The 15,606-nt window shown below is 36.0% G+C and overlaps 1 protein-coding gene across 1 annotated transcript; it reads right to left on the bottom strand.

The window, feature by feature from the left end:
- Positions 1-3,499: 3,499 nt before the first annotated feature.
- TBC1D19 (TBC1 domain family, member 19) lies at positions 3,500-15,032 on the bottom strand (the record flags this gene model as incomplete). The annotated part of the gene is made up of 8 exons (XM_010016212.1): positions 3,500-3,880; positions 4,877-4,947; positions 5,903-6,018; positions 7,481-7,572; positions 8,793-8,902; positions 11,304-11,336; positions 12,567-12,611; positions 14,948-15,032. Coding segments are annotated over 8 exons (627 nt in total), but the record flags the coding sequence as incomplete, so codon positions are not given.
- Positions 15,033-15,606: the final 574 nt, after the last annotated feature.

A 15,606-nucleotide genomic window follows, 5' to 3' on the forward strand; every position in this document is an offset into this window, starting at 1 on the left:
CTGCCAGCAGCCAAGCATGGACAGGAACAGCCTTTAGGAAAGGAGAGAAAAGGAAGAGCCCAGGAGCTCCCGCCACCCCTGCTGCATCCTCCCCGCCCTCCCCACTTCCTCACATGAAATACTGGACAAAAGATTTTACTGATCTGTTACAATGTCAAAAGGCTCTTCCCCTTCCTCACTGAGGATACAGCCCTACAGTTCTGCAATGCATTTCAGTATCTTTCAAATAAATGCTTATTTTAATAAGCTGCTCACTGTACTGCTTTCCCCTAAACCCATCTTTATGTGGCAATTCTGTTTAATGAAATCCATTCAGCCTTGTTGGAAGAATTTTATGAAATTCATTAGGAAACAGTAAAAGAGGCACATGCTTGGGCATATTCTTTTTTTTCCCCTGGTTTCTCATAAAAAGTAAAAATGTGTCTTAAACTGGTGTCTCTTCCCAGACTTTTCCCTTTACTGGGATATCAACTGTTTTACAGTCCCCATACTCTCTCCATGTCTCTTAATAAAATTTGCTACTATGATAAAAAAAATTCACTAAAAAATAGAAACCGTTCTAGTTATTCAACTGTTCCATTACCCAGCCATCAAGATTTACATTTCAGTATCTTTTTGGAAGTACTGAGTGAAGATAACTCGGGTACATTTTTAGACAAGCCTATTTACTTTCACATTTTTTAAACAGTCTATCTGACATTACAAGGAACCTTTGAGAGACGGTAGCCAGAATCCTAAGGTCAGCAGCAAAAAATCGATCTTTATCTGTAAATGTGGAGACAATCGGTTCTTGTACTGAAATGACTGTTTCTATTGAATTCAGATAGCGAGGAATGGACCAAGAAAAACAATTTGGCTAAACTGAGCCATTAAAGGTTCTGCTGAGCCTTTTAAATTAATGTCATTATCAATTTAGACTCTACTATCAAAATCTGTCCACTATTTAAAACAGTGAAAATGAAAAAGGAGCTTTAGGAATTTGAAAGTCAAATGATAGAGAACAGACATCAACAGGTTTGAACTGGTTAAATAAGTAAATCTTAAATAATTGATACTACTTAGATATACAAGACAAGTATCTAGCTGTCCTTTTAATATGTTAAAAAGAATGTTATTTAAGCAAGGGAGATTAAAAATACAAGTATAAGCCAGAATCTGAAACACAATATTTTGTTGGAACTAAAATGAGAAACTGAGGGGAACATGAGAACAATACCTCTTCAGTAAAAGTTTTTAAAAACAGATTTTAAAAAGGATAAAGAAATCTAACAGTATAGTTGAAGTCTAAGGAGAGGATCTGGTTTATTTTTAATCTCATCTTTATCTCATTTTTAAAGCAGTTACACTCTTATTCCTGTATATGTGTTTCTCTATGTGTATGCATCTTTCTGTACCTCAAAAAAGTCAACTTAAACACCTGACCCAAGGCAGCAGAGGTCTTCAAGAGATTTCCTGCTACAGCTGGTCCATATGATACCCATCTCAAGAGCTGCTTGCAGGCCAGAAAGCCTTTGACTGTCCCTGAAGTAAAAGTCACAGCATCACCCCAGCCTGGGAGGTCAGCACGAGGGGTCTGGCCAAAGAGCTATGTTGACCTACACTGGCTGCAGAGCAGCATGAGGTCACCTGCCCAGCCACCAGGAGGAACAACGGTGAGGGTGAGGAAGAGCAGTTTAAGTTCTGTTAGTCACAGAACTGCTTGTTCAAGCAAGAACCCAGCAGTCTCTATCTCTGCTTACTTGTAACATATTCAAAACTATTGAAAATGAAAAAGAGGAAAAAACCTGCTCAAAAATCCCAGTGTGGAATGGGTCAGAGTAACAGTAATATTCTGCACCATGTACTTGCACAGAGCAATGGGAATTAAGAGGGTCAGCAGGGCTCCAGGGAATCTCCCTTGCTATTTAGTAAATACTTTTAATTCCCTAACAAAACATGGTAACCTTGTAATGACCTTACTGAGCCACAATCCTTGTGACTGCTTTGTAACATTATAATTTCTAAATCGCTAGTCAATTTTACGGATTTTAAAATTTGCAAAATGCAACATTTTTAAAGGTAGATGTGCATTATGTGTTGTTCTGAAGAGGAAATAATGTCTTGTGGTTTATACACAAACTGAGCATCCTGAAGTATAAACTGGAATTTAGGAGAAGAGAGACTTCTCACTTCTTTCAGGAATTTACTCTGTAATCTTTAGCAAATCACTTAATCTTCCTATGCCTCCCTTTCCCATACATAAAACAGGGTAATACTTGCTGTAAAGATAAAAGCTGTCACTTGTGTCCTCGTTTTAAAAACTAAATGTCATGAAAAAGCCTCTAGTTAAACAGTAAACACCATTTATTACAAATACTGAGGAAAAGATCAATTCTCTTTCTTAACCAGAGCAAAATTTCTCCAAATATTCAGTATGTTGTATCTGTTAAGCAGTTTGGTTCTTTATATAGGAAGTGATTATACTAAGCCCATAACTTTACCTTTTAAAAAATTAGCCTTGTAAATTTACTAGCAGTCTATAGAAAAGTTTAGTAACTTTCTTACATTACTCTGACAGAGACAACAAGAATCACAGACATAAAACTCATAACCCTATCTGAGACCACAGCTTAGATCAGTGATCAGATAACTTTCAAGAAAACTATGATGGATTCATGTTTCACTGTCATACATTCAGGATGTATGACAAATGATGACAACTACACATATGTAAATTAGGTGAGATAAAAGTCCTATGGCAGTGGCTCTATGATCTATTATGTTCTTTTGAATTTGATCCTTTTTCAGGTATTAAGATCTGCTATATCAAATCAGATTCCAACTTTGTTATTAAACAAATCAGTGGAAAAAGCTGGAAGACCTCACAAAAAGGTATGATCGCTAAGAGACAATGAGTCAGCCTGACAGTGTAGTAACAATCCATCACACATCAATGGGTTTGGATTCTGAACTGAAGCCTGAGCTGTTGAATCAGAGAGGCTGGAAAACTGGCCAAGGCCTAGCACTGCTCTTCCAAAGAGGGTGTGGGGCATGGCAAAAGGACTCCTGGCACTGTTCTCGAGGGGAATATTTTGGCTCATACAAGGACTGGCTCCAACAAGCTCTGAAGGAAGCTATGCTCGGGCCTTCTCTGCAGGGGAACATATTTTATGACACAGGACCTTTGATGGGACACTGGGTAGGAGTTTTTAGAAGACGCCTGAGATAGCTGTATACCTAACTGAAGATGAATGGGGAATGCGTGACTACATCTCTGTATATGAAAATAGCGGAAGTAGCTAACATGAGAAAGAACATGGAGAAAACTTCTGAGAAGAGTATAAATCAGAGATAGCAGAACTGGTGCATGATCCTATCTTTTTCTTAGAAAATGATAAAAAATTCTTACAAGTTAAACATATCTTAATTTTCTCAATTGACAATATTTGAGCTGATATCCTCAGAGAGCTTAAGAGATCTTTTAGCACTCCAACATTAACATCACAGAACTCAGATCACAAATTACGTTTACTTTATTTAATTTAATATTACATGCATTTTAGACACTGATTCATATTGTTTTGTTGCACAGGTAGTCATTCTCAATGTACAGTAATAACCATTGCTGCTATGGTGAAATTCAGTAGCATGCACTGCCCACACTCATGTGCAAAAGTACTGTTTTCAGTTAGAAAAATTTAAGGTCATGATTTCTAAATTAATATTGTACACACAGCTTAATTTTGGTTTTATGCAGACATTGCATAGTTGATGATTAGCTTCTCAAGAAAGGCTGAAATTGTGGTACCAGTATGGCTGAAGCAGATCAAGTGACAGTAGCAAACAAGAAGATTTGAAGAAGAGGCATAACTTTCAGGGTTGAAAGGTCAGCAAGCACAGCCTAGGATAAAAACCAAAAAGGCTTGTTAAACTTGACATTTGAATCAAATTTCTTTAAAGCAAGTCAAGAAGTCAGAAAAAGATTAAAATACTGACTACAATAATAACAATAATTAGACTCGGACTTGGCTAGAAATAAATGATACTGATTTACATTAGGGTCTTATTGCATTATTTTTCATTCTAACATTTCAAAGAAAAATATATTTATGTATATAAACCGAGTAACTTTATTTTAGCCTTTAGCCTGACTTCAAATATACATGGCATCATGGGTGAATAAGGGGTCTAGCATTTCAACTTGCTTCTAAAAATAATTGGGAATTAAGAATCCTTATCCTGTGGCTTGGCTACTAGTTGTGAAGTAAGTCCAATGTAATGACTCAAATAGTCTTCTCATGAAGGTATGTTAAAAAATAAAAAGTCATCACAAGCTCTCAAATTTGAAAAAAAAATAAAAAATACATCACCAGATTTTTGAAAAAAAATGTATTTTGACAGATTACTAGACATAAACAATAATAATCTTCATCTTACTTAATTTTCTTAATTTCCCATGACAGTACTCACAGTGAAATTTCAGGTTCAATATTGACATAAGTAATCTTGTTAAATCTTGGTAATATCAAAAAGCACAGAAGGAACTACATTAAAACATACTGACAAAAGAAAAGAGGTACAAGCCTCTATGATATTTTAAAAACAACATAACTCACAAATGCAGATGATATATGAAATTAGAAAAAAAACCCTAATTGTAAAAAATTATTTGATAGCATTGCATTTTTGTAGCAAATATACTCTTTGATTCCCTCTTACTCCGGAACAGCAGCATTATGTACTGCATATTCACAATTTCCTTAGTTTTTTATCTACGGTAAGAATTTAGGCAGAAAGATTTGCACTATGTACCACGTGCCATGTGAAGCTTAAGTTACTCTTGTTGGCAAAGGATCAGAAACTATTTCAATCTCCTCCAAACGAAACTTATCCTTACTTCAGCTGCAGCCAGTGATGTCACCTCCATCAGGTTGACTGCTCGGAAAGCAAACACAGCAGCTGCCAGGACTGAAAGAAAATGCACAATATTTAAGTTGCTGACCTGGTTAGGATTAATATTGTAGGAAAAATACCAATTCTTACTCCCTCAGAGTAATTATTTTGATTCTGAGAAATAATACACAATGGATGACTGTGTTTGAGTTTCTTTGGCCACTCTTCAAACCAGACAGGAAAAACACAACATTCTTTCAGAAAAGTCTGAGTGAAAAAGCTGGAGTTTAAGATGGATAGCTTTTAATTAAAAAGGACAAGGTGATTTACAATTACTTAATTTCTAAACAAATTATGTAAATGTATTCAAATAGCAATATTTCATTTGTGAGTATTATATAACATTAAAAAGTTAATTTAGTTTGTACTATCTTACATAATTATATCTCTCTACATAGCTGTCTTATACATGCAAACAGAACCAAAACATTTTCTCTTCTATTCACCTACTTTGTATTTAAAAACTGACCCAACTGAAGATACATCTTCTTTAGAACCCTTATATTAAACCTTGCATAAATCCTGGGACAATATTTCTTTTATTAAAAAAACTACAAAACCTTCAAGGTCTCTTAAAAGATGGGACTTCAAAAGAAGAAATCCAACAAAACCAGGGGAACTCTCAATTACTCTAAGTACTGAAGCAGTACTTGCCAGAGATGAGGAACATGAATCGTGTCATCTTGTGAACGGTGATGAACTCATTTATTGTTACCACTGAAGCTGGGAGAACATCCTATGTTCTGTTCAGAGAGTGCTCAGCAGTAAAATATGTCCCATATTTTGTTAGAGTTGGAGTGTTTATGCAATCCTAGTTTTCTAAAAGTTATACTCTGACATGTATGTAATCTGCTTTCAGCATTCAAACAGCAACTATTTTCTTTGTGTCATAAAAGACATTGAGGCTAACATATATTTGCCTTACATCCACCTGGACTCAACATGTTTTGCAAAAATAATTCTGTATTACCAGCAAGAATTTCTAAGGAGTTGTATCCCAGGATCCTGTCCCACAGAAGTAAAAGCTGATCTGTAGCTAAATAACCAGAAAATGCTCGTACCATCCATTTAAATGAAATTCGTAGCCTGCAAAGAATTGATAAACAACAGTTATTATATTTCTGTCTCCCATAATGATCAGACAGATCCTCTATAAATTGAAAATATTCGTTATTCTTCTGCATTTCTCTTCCAGGAAGAACAGCCATTTTCCTTTGCTGTTTTAATTATCAATATTGTTCTTCGCAACAGCCATCAGAAAACTATTTAGCATCTCATGTGATAAAGTACTGATATCATTAAAATATTATGACCAAACAATCACATTAGAGGGATCCTCAGCTATTACCAACCCAAATGTTTCATCCTTTCTGCTATTATGCTATTATGATAGATAGCAATTTTAACAGCAAGACTTTCAGGTTCTGTTACACTCGGTGCCATGAGTACACTACAGAATGACAGCATCTTGTTCTCACTCTCTACTTCCAGTAGCTTCTGCTGTAACTAACTCATCTTTGTGTCTTCTATATATTTCCTATTCAAGGAAATAAATCACTTAGCTCCACCAGATCTGACATGAATAACTAAAACTTAGCTGAATAATGCAGCATTTCTCATAGAGCAATTCTCTCTTTTTCACAGAATATACAGAAGAAATGCACAACTCACATACACAAAGGTTAGAAAAAGCACTCCAACTGACATATAGGTACGTAGCAAATAAAAGACAGACTAGGGACAATGTTGGCCCTCTCCAGAAGCTATCGGGAGGACTGGCTACCCTGGATTTGGAGAAGGCTGAGGTTCTTAATGACTTCTCTGCCCCAGTCTTCCCTAGTTAATGCTCTGACCACACCACCCAAGTCTTGGAAGGCAGTTGCAGGGACGGTGAGAATGAAGACCCTAGGCCCACTGTAGGAGAGGATGAGGTCCGAGGGCCTCATCCTCCGAGGATGAGGATGAGGGCCACGAGGATGATAAGAGGGCTGGAGCACCTCCCGTATGAAGACAGGCTGAGAAAGTTGGGGCTGTTCAGCCTGGAGAAGAGAAGGCTGCATGGAGACCTTATAGCAGCCTTCCAATATCTGAAGGGGGCCTACAAGGATGCTGGGGAGGGACTCTTCATTAGGGACTGTAGTGGTAGGACAAGGGGTAATGGCTTTAAACTTAAACAGGGGAACTTTAGGTTGGATATAAGGAAGAAGTTCTTCACAGGGAGGGTGGTGAGGCACTGGAATAGGTTGCCCAAGGAAGTTGTGAATGCTCCAACCCTGGAGGCGTTTAAGGCCAGGCTGGACAGAGCCTTGGGCGACATAGTTTAGTGTGTGGTGTCCCTGCTCATGGCAGGGGGGTTGGAACTAGATGATCTTAAGGTCCTTTCCAACCCTAATTATTCTATGATTCTATGACTTTCAAGGAAAAATAGCACATTGATGTTTGCACTTCCGAGTTATTTCCCATATATTTAAAATCAAAATACTACAGAACAGTATTTTCAGAGCAATGAATCTGCAACATCTGTAGCAAGTCAGAAGGAAGTACTTACGGTTGAGCCCCAATTTCTCGAAGGTGATAAAAGAGCTGGGGCAGATGAGTTTGTAGAAGAGTTTCAAACAGCAAACACAACGATACAATGCCCTAATGAAACAAGATCATATCCTGAATACTAACACTCATCCTCTCAAATCTGAGAAAGCAGTATCAGCATGTAAGTAGGCATGAATTGTTAACTGAAGCAATAAAACACTATTAATGATATACAGCTTAGATAAACAGGGCACAAGCAGCTCTAATGCCTTCAGTCACTAAAGGCTTGCTTCTACAATTCTGTGTATGTATTAGTAACAATGTGTTGTGATAGTCCCTTTCAGCTCTAAGTTACTTATGGTATTTGCATGTCAAGGTCTAAGTACTTCGTGGGTTATTATAATATGACCTACTTGAAAAATTTCCACTTCCATGAAATAAACCTCAGTTGCACTAAAAAAACAGAGTGTGGGAGAAATAGTACCTCTCTGACAACTGAAAACAAAGTCAGCAATAGGGATAACTACAAAAAAGTTAAATGTAAACACATTTTAAAATTTCTGTCAAAAGTTATCACGAAAATGAACACATTCCTGTTCGACCCTTTCCCTGCAATGACTGGGAATGCACAGCCTTGAAATGGCATATCAAGCGAAGGATTTTCTTTTAACCAGGAAATGTTTTCAAAGCATAATATAACTATTCAGCAATTTGTGAAGGAAAAAAAATTACTATATTTTATTCTTCAAAAATAGAACATAAACTCATTTCTACATTTGTCTTATATTCGAGAGAGCCGGTCTTGGTCATAAACATAACCAAATTGTTTAAATTCATCTAGTAGTGCTAAAAAGCACTTGCTGTCACATTCAGATACTTGAGATAAAGAAACAGACATTAACTTATTATCACTGAAGCAGTATCTGTATATATATGACTATATTTTAATCCCTCTACCCTAGAAAATACTTAAGTGTGTCCTTACATGTCATTGATTAAAACGAAAGTGAGTATGAACTCATATGACTTCCGGAACCTGAGAAACCCATTACATGAAGACTTGACTCTCAAAAATCCCCACACGCCCTCAGAAAATAAGTACTATACTATTTAAAATTACATAATATTCTACAGCGAAGAGTAACATTCACGTAGAAAACCAAAATATCAAACCTGGATTTACCTAATAATTTTTGCAAGCTTGCCTGAAATATTTTATTATATTTAAAAGGATATATTTCAATTGTATAGAAAAATCATGTCACTGTACATTACTTTTCCATAGCAAACAGAATATCAAGTGAGTGGGTTTTAATTCCTAATGAACTTACAGAGGGATGAGAAGAGATGGAATGGAGTCTGAAGAAAAAACGCACATACATCTCACGGAATATCTGATACAATTTGGAAGGTTCATGGTACAGAAAACAAAGTGGAGCAACTGAAAGGATAAAAGAATTATAATTGACTCAACACTGTAAACTGCTAAAAGAGTTCAATGATTAAGTGCATGAAGTATGAGGAAAACCCAAGTAATTCATAGTAGTACAATTTACAAACACAATACTAAACCATTTATTTAGAAAGTATTTTATATCTATTATTTGATGTAAACAGTTAAGAAAAGAAGTACAATACATTCTAGGTAATAGTTCTATATATTTCAGGAATCTAAACTAATTAGAACCTGCTTACTACAGTGCTTGCTTTCAAGCATAAGAAATACACTTTAAAGAAATTTCTCTAGGTTGTAGGGCACTGGTGTGTTGAACAGTGCAAGTTTTTAATTCAACCATCTGTAATTTCCAATGTGCCCTTGGGCTAGTGACCGTTTCCAAACTGGTTCCCCATTTGTAAGACTGGAATAAGTTTACCGCTTGCAAATGGATGTTGTGAAAAAGAAAATACATAACTTTTTGTTGCTACAATAACCACATAAATATGACAGACTGGTACAGAGACCCATTTATTTCTTGTAAGATCTGAAAATGAAAAAACATTTAAAAATGTAAATTAGGTAGTTTACAGGTTAGAAGTCTTTTAGTTTACCTGATTCAAGATAAGAATGGGCTACGCTTGTAAAGCTGCAATTCTCAAACAGCAGTTCTCAAACTTTTTTTCAATCATCCTTTTCTTGTTTTTGTAAAAGTCTCTCATAGAGATAAATCTGTTGTATGCATTTGCTGCACAAACATAATCAGTTCCCTCTGATTGCTACTCCATTCATTCAATGCATGTTTCACAGACAGTTCTTCTATATACATTTCTGTAAACACCCTTTTTACCTGTCCACTCATCACACCTCCTGCTTCGTTTTAGAGGTGCATTCACTATGGATGACAGCTTACATTTTAATAAGCTCACAGTCTCTCTCTCTACATTCACCTTTCCTTCCAGTTTTATTTACACAAAGCTAGGGATGTGGATACATTTGTCTGCATACATACGTATACATATGCACATAGATATATGTACCTTTATATATATATACACACACACACACAGAGGTGTATGCATGTGTGAATTCATTTTCATTATATATCTCAGAGAAGGTGGCTTGATAGAAAATAGTGGTGTGTATAAGAGATGAGGTGCTAAGGTAAGGTGAGATGTTCACAGAAATGTGTATTTATGTAAGGTAAGAAAAGCAGAGGGTGTTACTAGATTGAAGATGGAGGTGGAAGACTTGGCAGCATGCATATGTACATAAATGCCAGGAGGATAACAGAACAGTGCCTTGCTTACAGTTGACACCCTACGAGTGTATGCATGCAAACATGCAAAGGTGTACAAGATTTACATAGGGACCCAGATACTTCCTCTTAGCATGGAGTACACAGGATGCTCTGCTTGGCTCCAGCTACCATACCCACAGCCTGGAGTGATACTACTGTATTTCTGCTGCCTTGTTTTCCAGCCTCCCTCCTCCTCACAACCAGCATTTTCTGAGCCATTGCAAAAAGAGAGGACAGGAGGGAGGGAAACAGCTCCCACCCAGTTTGAGAGACACTGTTCTCAAGGGCAAAGCCAAATCCAAACATTTTGAAAAGTGGTTTCACACAGAAATAGCAGAAGCCTCCTAAGGGTACCTAAGGAAGAGTTTGTAACTAAGCTGTTCATTACCTCAAAGACTTTAAGAATCCCTACTTGGGTTCAAATCTGTATTTCATATTTAATTGCCTGGTTTTAATGATCATGTGATCATTAAATGTTATTATTAGCAAAACATAGCATTTTAAGTATAATCTTAAAATCTGCTTGCCCTGTGTTCCCACAAACACCTTTGATAAATGTAAGGAAAAAGCTGAAAAGCTGTAACAAATAGTCTGAATTTGTTGGACTACCTCTGCCTTGTTACCTCTGGGGCCTGATGAGATTTTTCTGCTCTTTTCCTAGAAATCTTGTTGCTATTTGAGTTATCATGCAGTAAGTACCAACCATTCCATTATTTAATCCTCCTTCAACACATGTTGTAGGCAACTGGAAACAGCAACAGGCCTTTCACACAGTTCACATTTTTAAGGACTCTTCTCACAGGTAACTTGCTCTACTCAGAATTGAGACACAAGAAAATAGCACTCTCTCAACAAACTTTATCCCTCTATTCATATACATTAAGACAGATGTATAACTCAGCTATTATCTCTCAAAGAAGGAACTCCCACAAGGTAGTGAGCTGTAATGTAAGTAAATAGAAACAGCTTGGAATTTTTAAGATTATATACAACAGTCTTCATATACAAAGAAACAGAACACAGGCAAGTTTAAAAGTTGCAGAAAAATCCATGTTTAAACTGCAACATGATACAAAGGTTTTAAGAGTTTATGGAAGTCAGACTTACCATACATAGAAAAGCCATGAAAAGGAATTACACCTACAAAACAAAAATAATTCTTTTTTGTTGTTTCATATTTCTTTTACCCATGTAAAAAATAAAAAATGCATTTTCCCCCCTAAGTTTCTAGATTGTATCCTGCCTACCACAGGAATAAAATATTTCCTTGTTATGGTACCTGCAGCCTTAGATCTAAATCTTGTAAATATTTAAGTACAGGAATTGTATCACTTACTTCAGTACAACCAACTACATGCTTAAACACATGCTATAGTTCCTAGAAAGCCAAGTAAACCTCTGTTTCCATGAAGTTACTACATATAAGCTTTGCTGAAATCAGGACCTAACTTCAGATAAATGACAAACCGTAAATGTTGTGTACTGACAAGGAGGGAGCAGGAAAAAAGGAGGCCAAGACCTCTAGTGATTCAGGTAGTACAAGAGGACTTGGCACTTGTATTATGACAGTTCTCTTTTCCAGCTGATCTTGGCTCCCATTCATTAATTTTCATACAGGACCAGTAAAAGGGAGCTGCTTTGGCAAAAGGTCGTAAGGACAATGCTTCATAGCTACAAAGCTGCAGAGAATTGCAAAGGCAAAAATTAAAGAAGGCAGAACAAAAGTATGTGTTACAACTGGCACGACTAAAACAAAGAAGACATAAAAGATAAGGCCAGAACACAGATGTAAGACTGGTGACATATTGTCTTGAAAGCGAGAGCAAGGAGCTTGAATTTAAAACGCAAATGCAGTCCAAAAACAGGAAAAGATTCAATAGGCAGGGACTGAAATGGTCAAAATAAGAGCTGAAAAAAGAATTTTAATAATTGAAGTAACTACAAAACCAATAACATTAAGATTAGATAGATCAGTTATGTCTGAATTTTTTAAATTAATACAAATGTTGAAAGGAAAATACTTTAATGTCTGAGTACTGAAAAGCTGGAGGTCAGACAGTTTCAGCATGTATCATTCAGATCCTCCAAGTAGTGATATGAGACTGGAATACAAGCTGCTGTACCAGAAGTTGTTTTCCTTCTCCTTCCCACACACATAGACAAACTCTGTATGTGACTACTAACACCAGCCTGAATGTGTTTTTGGAGTAGCTTCACTCCATCTTACTCCTTTAAATTAATGAATTTCAAAGAATAACAGAAAAACATATTTTGCAATAGAAAAAGAAGTTAGTATGTAGTTGAGGAACAAAGCCACAAACCTGTATCTTTTCGATCTACCGCTAGGGGAGGCAATAGTATAATTCTTACCATTTGGAGGATAGAAAACAGCATATTCTTCCATTCCGAGTTTTCCTGTGAATCATCAAACCACAATAAAAATGTGATTAAACTGTTAAGAGGTATAAAGATTTAAATTAAAAAGATATATTATTAGTAATAATTACAAAAATCATAATTAATTACATTATTGACCATTTTATATTCTTTAGAACAAGCAAGAAATGCAATAGGACAGGTATGCTGTTAGATATGAACCTAAAATGCAGCACCAGTAAGAGAGGATGACAAACAGAAAAACAGAGGAGGAAGATTTCAGCAATGCTATCCCATAGTGATTTTATGTGGGTGTCTTAGGAGCTCTAAAGGTGACTGCAGACCTCAAAGGCAGTGAAGCTCTATGAGGGTAAAAGGTTAAGGGGTAAGTCTGACATGTTGTGGCAGACTGACCGACGTATGGAAAAGGCATTTAAAAAGATTTAAGAACAGATAAAAAATATTCAAGGCTTCACTAAGCCTGCAGCAGAGAGGATGGTGTATGGTATAATTGTGATGCAACAAAAAAATATTAAAGTAATGTTAAATACAAAAGATTAAGTCTAGACAATCACTGATAGCATAGACTGACCATGTAACTTTTTATCTTCCCTTCTACATGAACATATTATATTAGTTAACTATATTTTAACTATAGAACCTAATAATTTAAAATCCACTATCAAAAAATAAATAATTTATTTAGAAATATAAAAGTGGTTTTAAGCGTAATTACAACTAAATTAAAACTAATTATTATAGTTTCAAAATTAGAAAGTTCAACTAGAAAATGTAATTATTTATATGAAAATTTATAGAATATTCAGAGATTTTTTAGAGCTCTGTGTAATTTGTTCATGCAGAAGAATTTAGTACAGGGAACTTTTGTCAGGTTCAATGAAATCTGGATTTAAGATATTTTTCTGTAGCATGAATTAACTGAATTAAATTCAAATTTACCCTGGGAAGCTCTTGCCTACTACACCATGAAAATAAAATCCAGTATTTTCCAATTATAGAAATCAGTTGTTTCATTAAACTAAAAAAATAATTTTTACTTTTCCTTTCAAAAGTTTGCTTGCTGTACAGCCAGGAGTTGTAATCTGGAAGGAGAGTATTTTTAGCATAAAGCACATCTCCTGGAAAACGAGCCAAAAATAGGACCTAGAAGCCTTTTGGATTTACACTACACAGGTTCACCAGAGATTTAGATTTCAGCAATTTCATTCTGCAGATTTGTCTAGGACTAAGTAGGATGCTCCCCATAACTGCACTTCTGGGCTGCTATGGCTGCCTGGGCAGAACCCAGGGAGACCTGGGATCCCACTGCTGTTCTGCTCTCAGGTGAGCCCTTTGCTTGTTTAAGAAATAGGTAAAGAGAAGCTCCTTAATTCAGTTAAAGAGAGAGAAAAGACCTAAAAAGCAATACAGAAGGAAGAAAAAAAAAAAAAAAAAAGGAAAACAAACATTGCCTCTAGTGACATAAGAAGCAGCAAAAGGAAAACTGCCAGCACATGTCCTGCTCAAAATAAAGTACTTAGTACAGGGATCCCATTTGGCTAAAGAAACTGGCAGAATACAGAAGGTAAAGGTACAGGGGAAATAAAAAAAGTTATTGGGCGACTGAATGATTCAAAAAGGAAGACAAAATTAGGAACCTCTGGGTAAAGCCAAGGCAGGTGAGGATCTATGAAGCAAGGAAAGAGTCCAGAGGTGGAGCATGAGGAGTTGGCGGAGAAGACAAGTAAACTAAAACAATAAATTTAAGATTGTTAAGAAAATTAAGACTTATATGAGAACTTAAGCCAAAGAACATCCAAAAGTAAGCTAACACTCTGGAAGATGCCATGCTTAAAAAAAACTCAGCTTAAGTCTGCTTGGTAAAGCTCTACTCTCCCACACCTTTCAACAGAGCCCACAATTCTTCAGCAACATGTTCTGCTCCTGTCTACAGGTATCTGCAAAGCATACTGCTTTGGGAAGATAGCATCTTACCATCACTTCCAGTTCTAAATTTATTGAAGTTACAGAAGACGACATTGCGTATTTAAATTTCTAGCTCTGATGAAGGTGGATGTTGTCAAGAGTTTACCATATTGTCAGAGTTGTGTGTTTATTTTGGTAAAACACTGGAGAATTATACACATAAAACTACAATAAAAGAACATCACAATCTGGCCTTCATGTCATCATCTTCTAAACTGTCATAATAGAATCAGTGCAGAAGTCAACTGGATACATGAAGTATTTATTAATGTTCTTTCAAATGTAGTCTACTAGATATAATGAACATAAAGCAAATTCACATACTGAATTACTGCAGCAGTCAACAAATATCTATACAATCTCTTTTAAAACAACTCAACTCCTTTTACCTCGTATGTATGATTTGGGTGGGGTGGCACTACTGTAAGTAAAGTGCTCCAATACAGACGTATCTCGGGAAAAACAAAGTAATACCTGCAGAAAAGACAGCATATAAAAATCAGCTGACTTATTGGATCAACAAAGCAATGTCAAATACATTTAAGTACCTGCCTGAATTAGCACCTGTTAGATGCTATTGAAGAGAGCTAATAAGGTTGGAAATTCTTGACCAAGTTAATTTACTTTCCTGTTCAAATTTCCAGGCTTACTTTGAACTTGCCACGATTTTAGCTTCACATCCATTTGTTGTCAGTAAAATACCCTCATTCCCTAACCCTTTTTTTTGCCTCTCAGCAAGGGTTTATCCCCTTCTGTCACATTGTTAGTGACTGTGCATGCACCTGGCTGGTTTGATGTCTATTAGCTTTTTTTTCTATTCAGTTACTATGACCTGAGGAAGTCCTAGTAAGTGAATAAGCAAATGAAACATTTACATTTTTGCATGTGTGTGGTTCTGGAAGACTGACCCTTACATTTGCTTTTGTTCTCAGGTGCTTTACAGAATGCTTGCATGATATCAGTGTTCTTTCAAAAAGCACAGAGTATAATTTTCACCTCATATCCATAAATTCTGAAATGTACATTGTGTTTTGTAAAATATATTTGC

Source organism: Nestor notabilis, unplaced genomic scaffold, assembly GCF_000696875.1.
Source record: "Nestor notabilis isolate BGI_N333 unplaced genomic scaffold, ASM69687v1 scaffold34556, whole genome shotgun sequence".
Lineage (NCBI taxonomy): Eukaryota > Metazoa > Chordata > Aves > Psittaciformes > Psittacidae > Nestor > Nestor notabilis.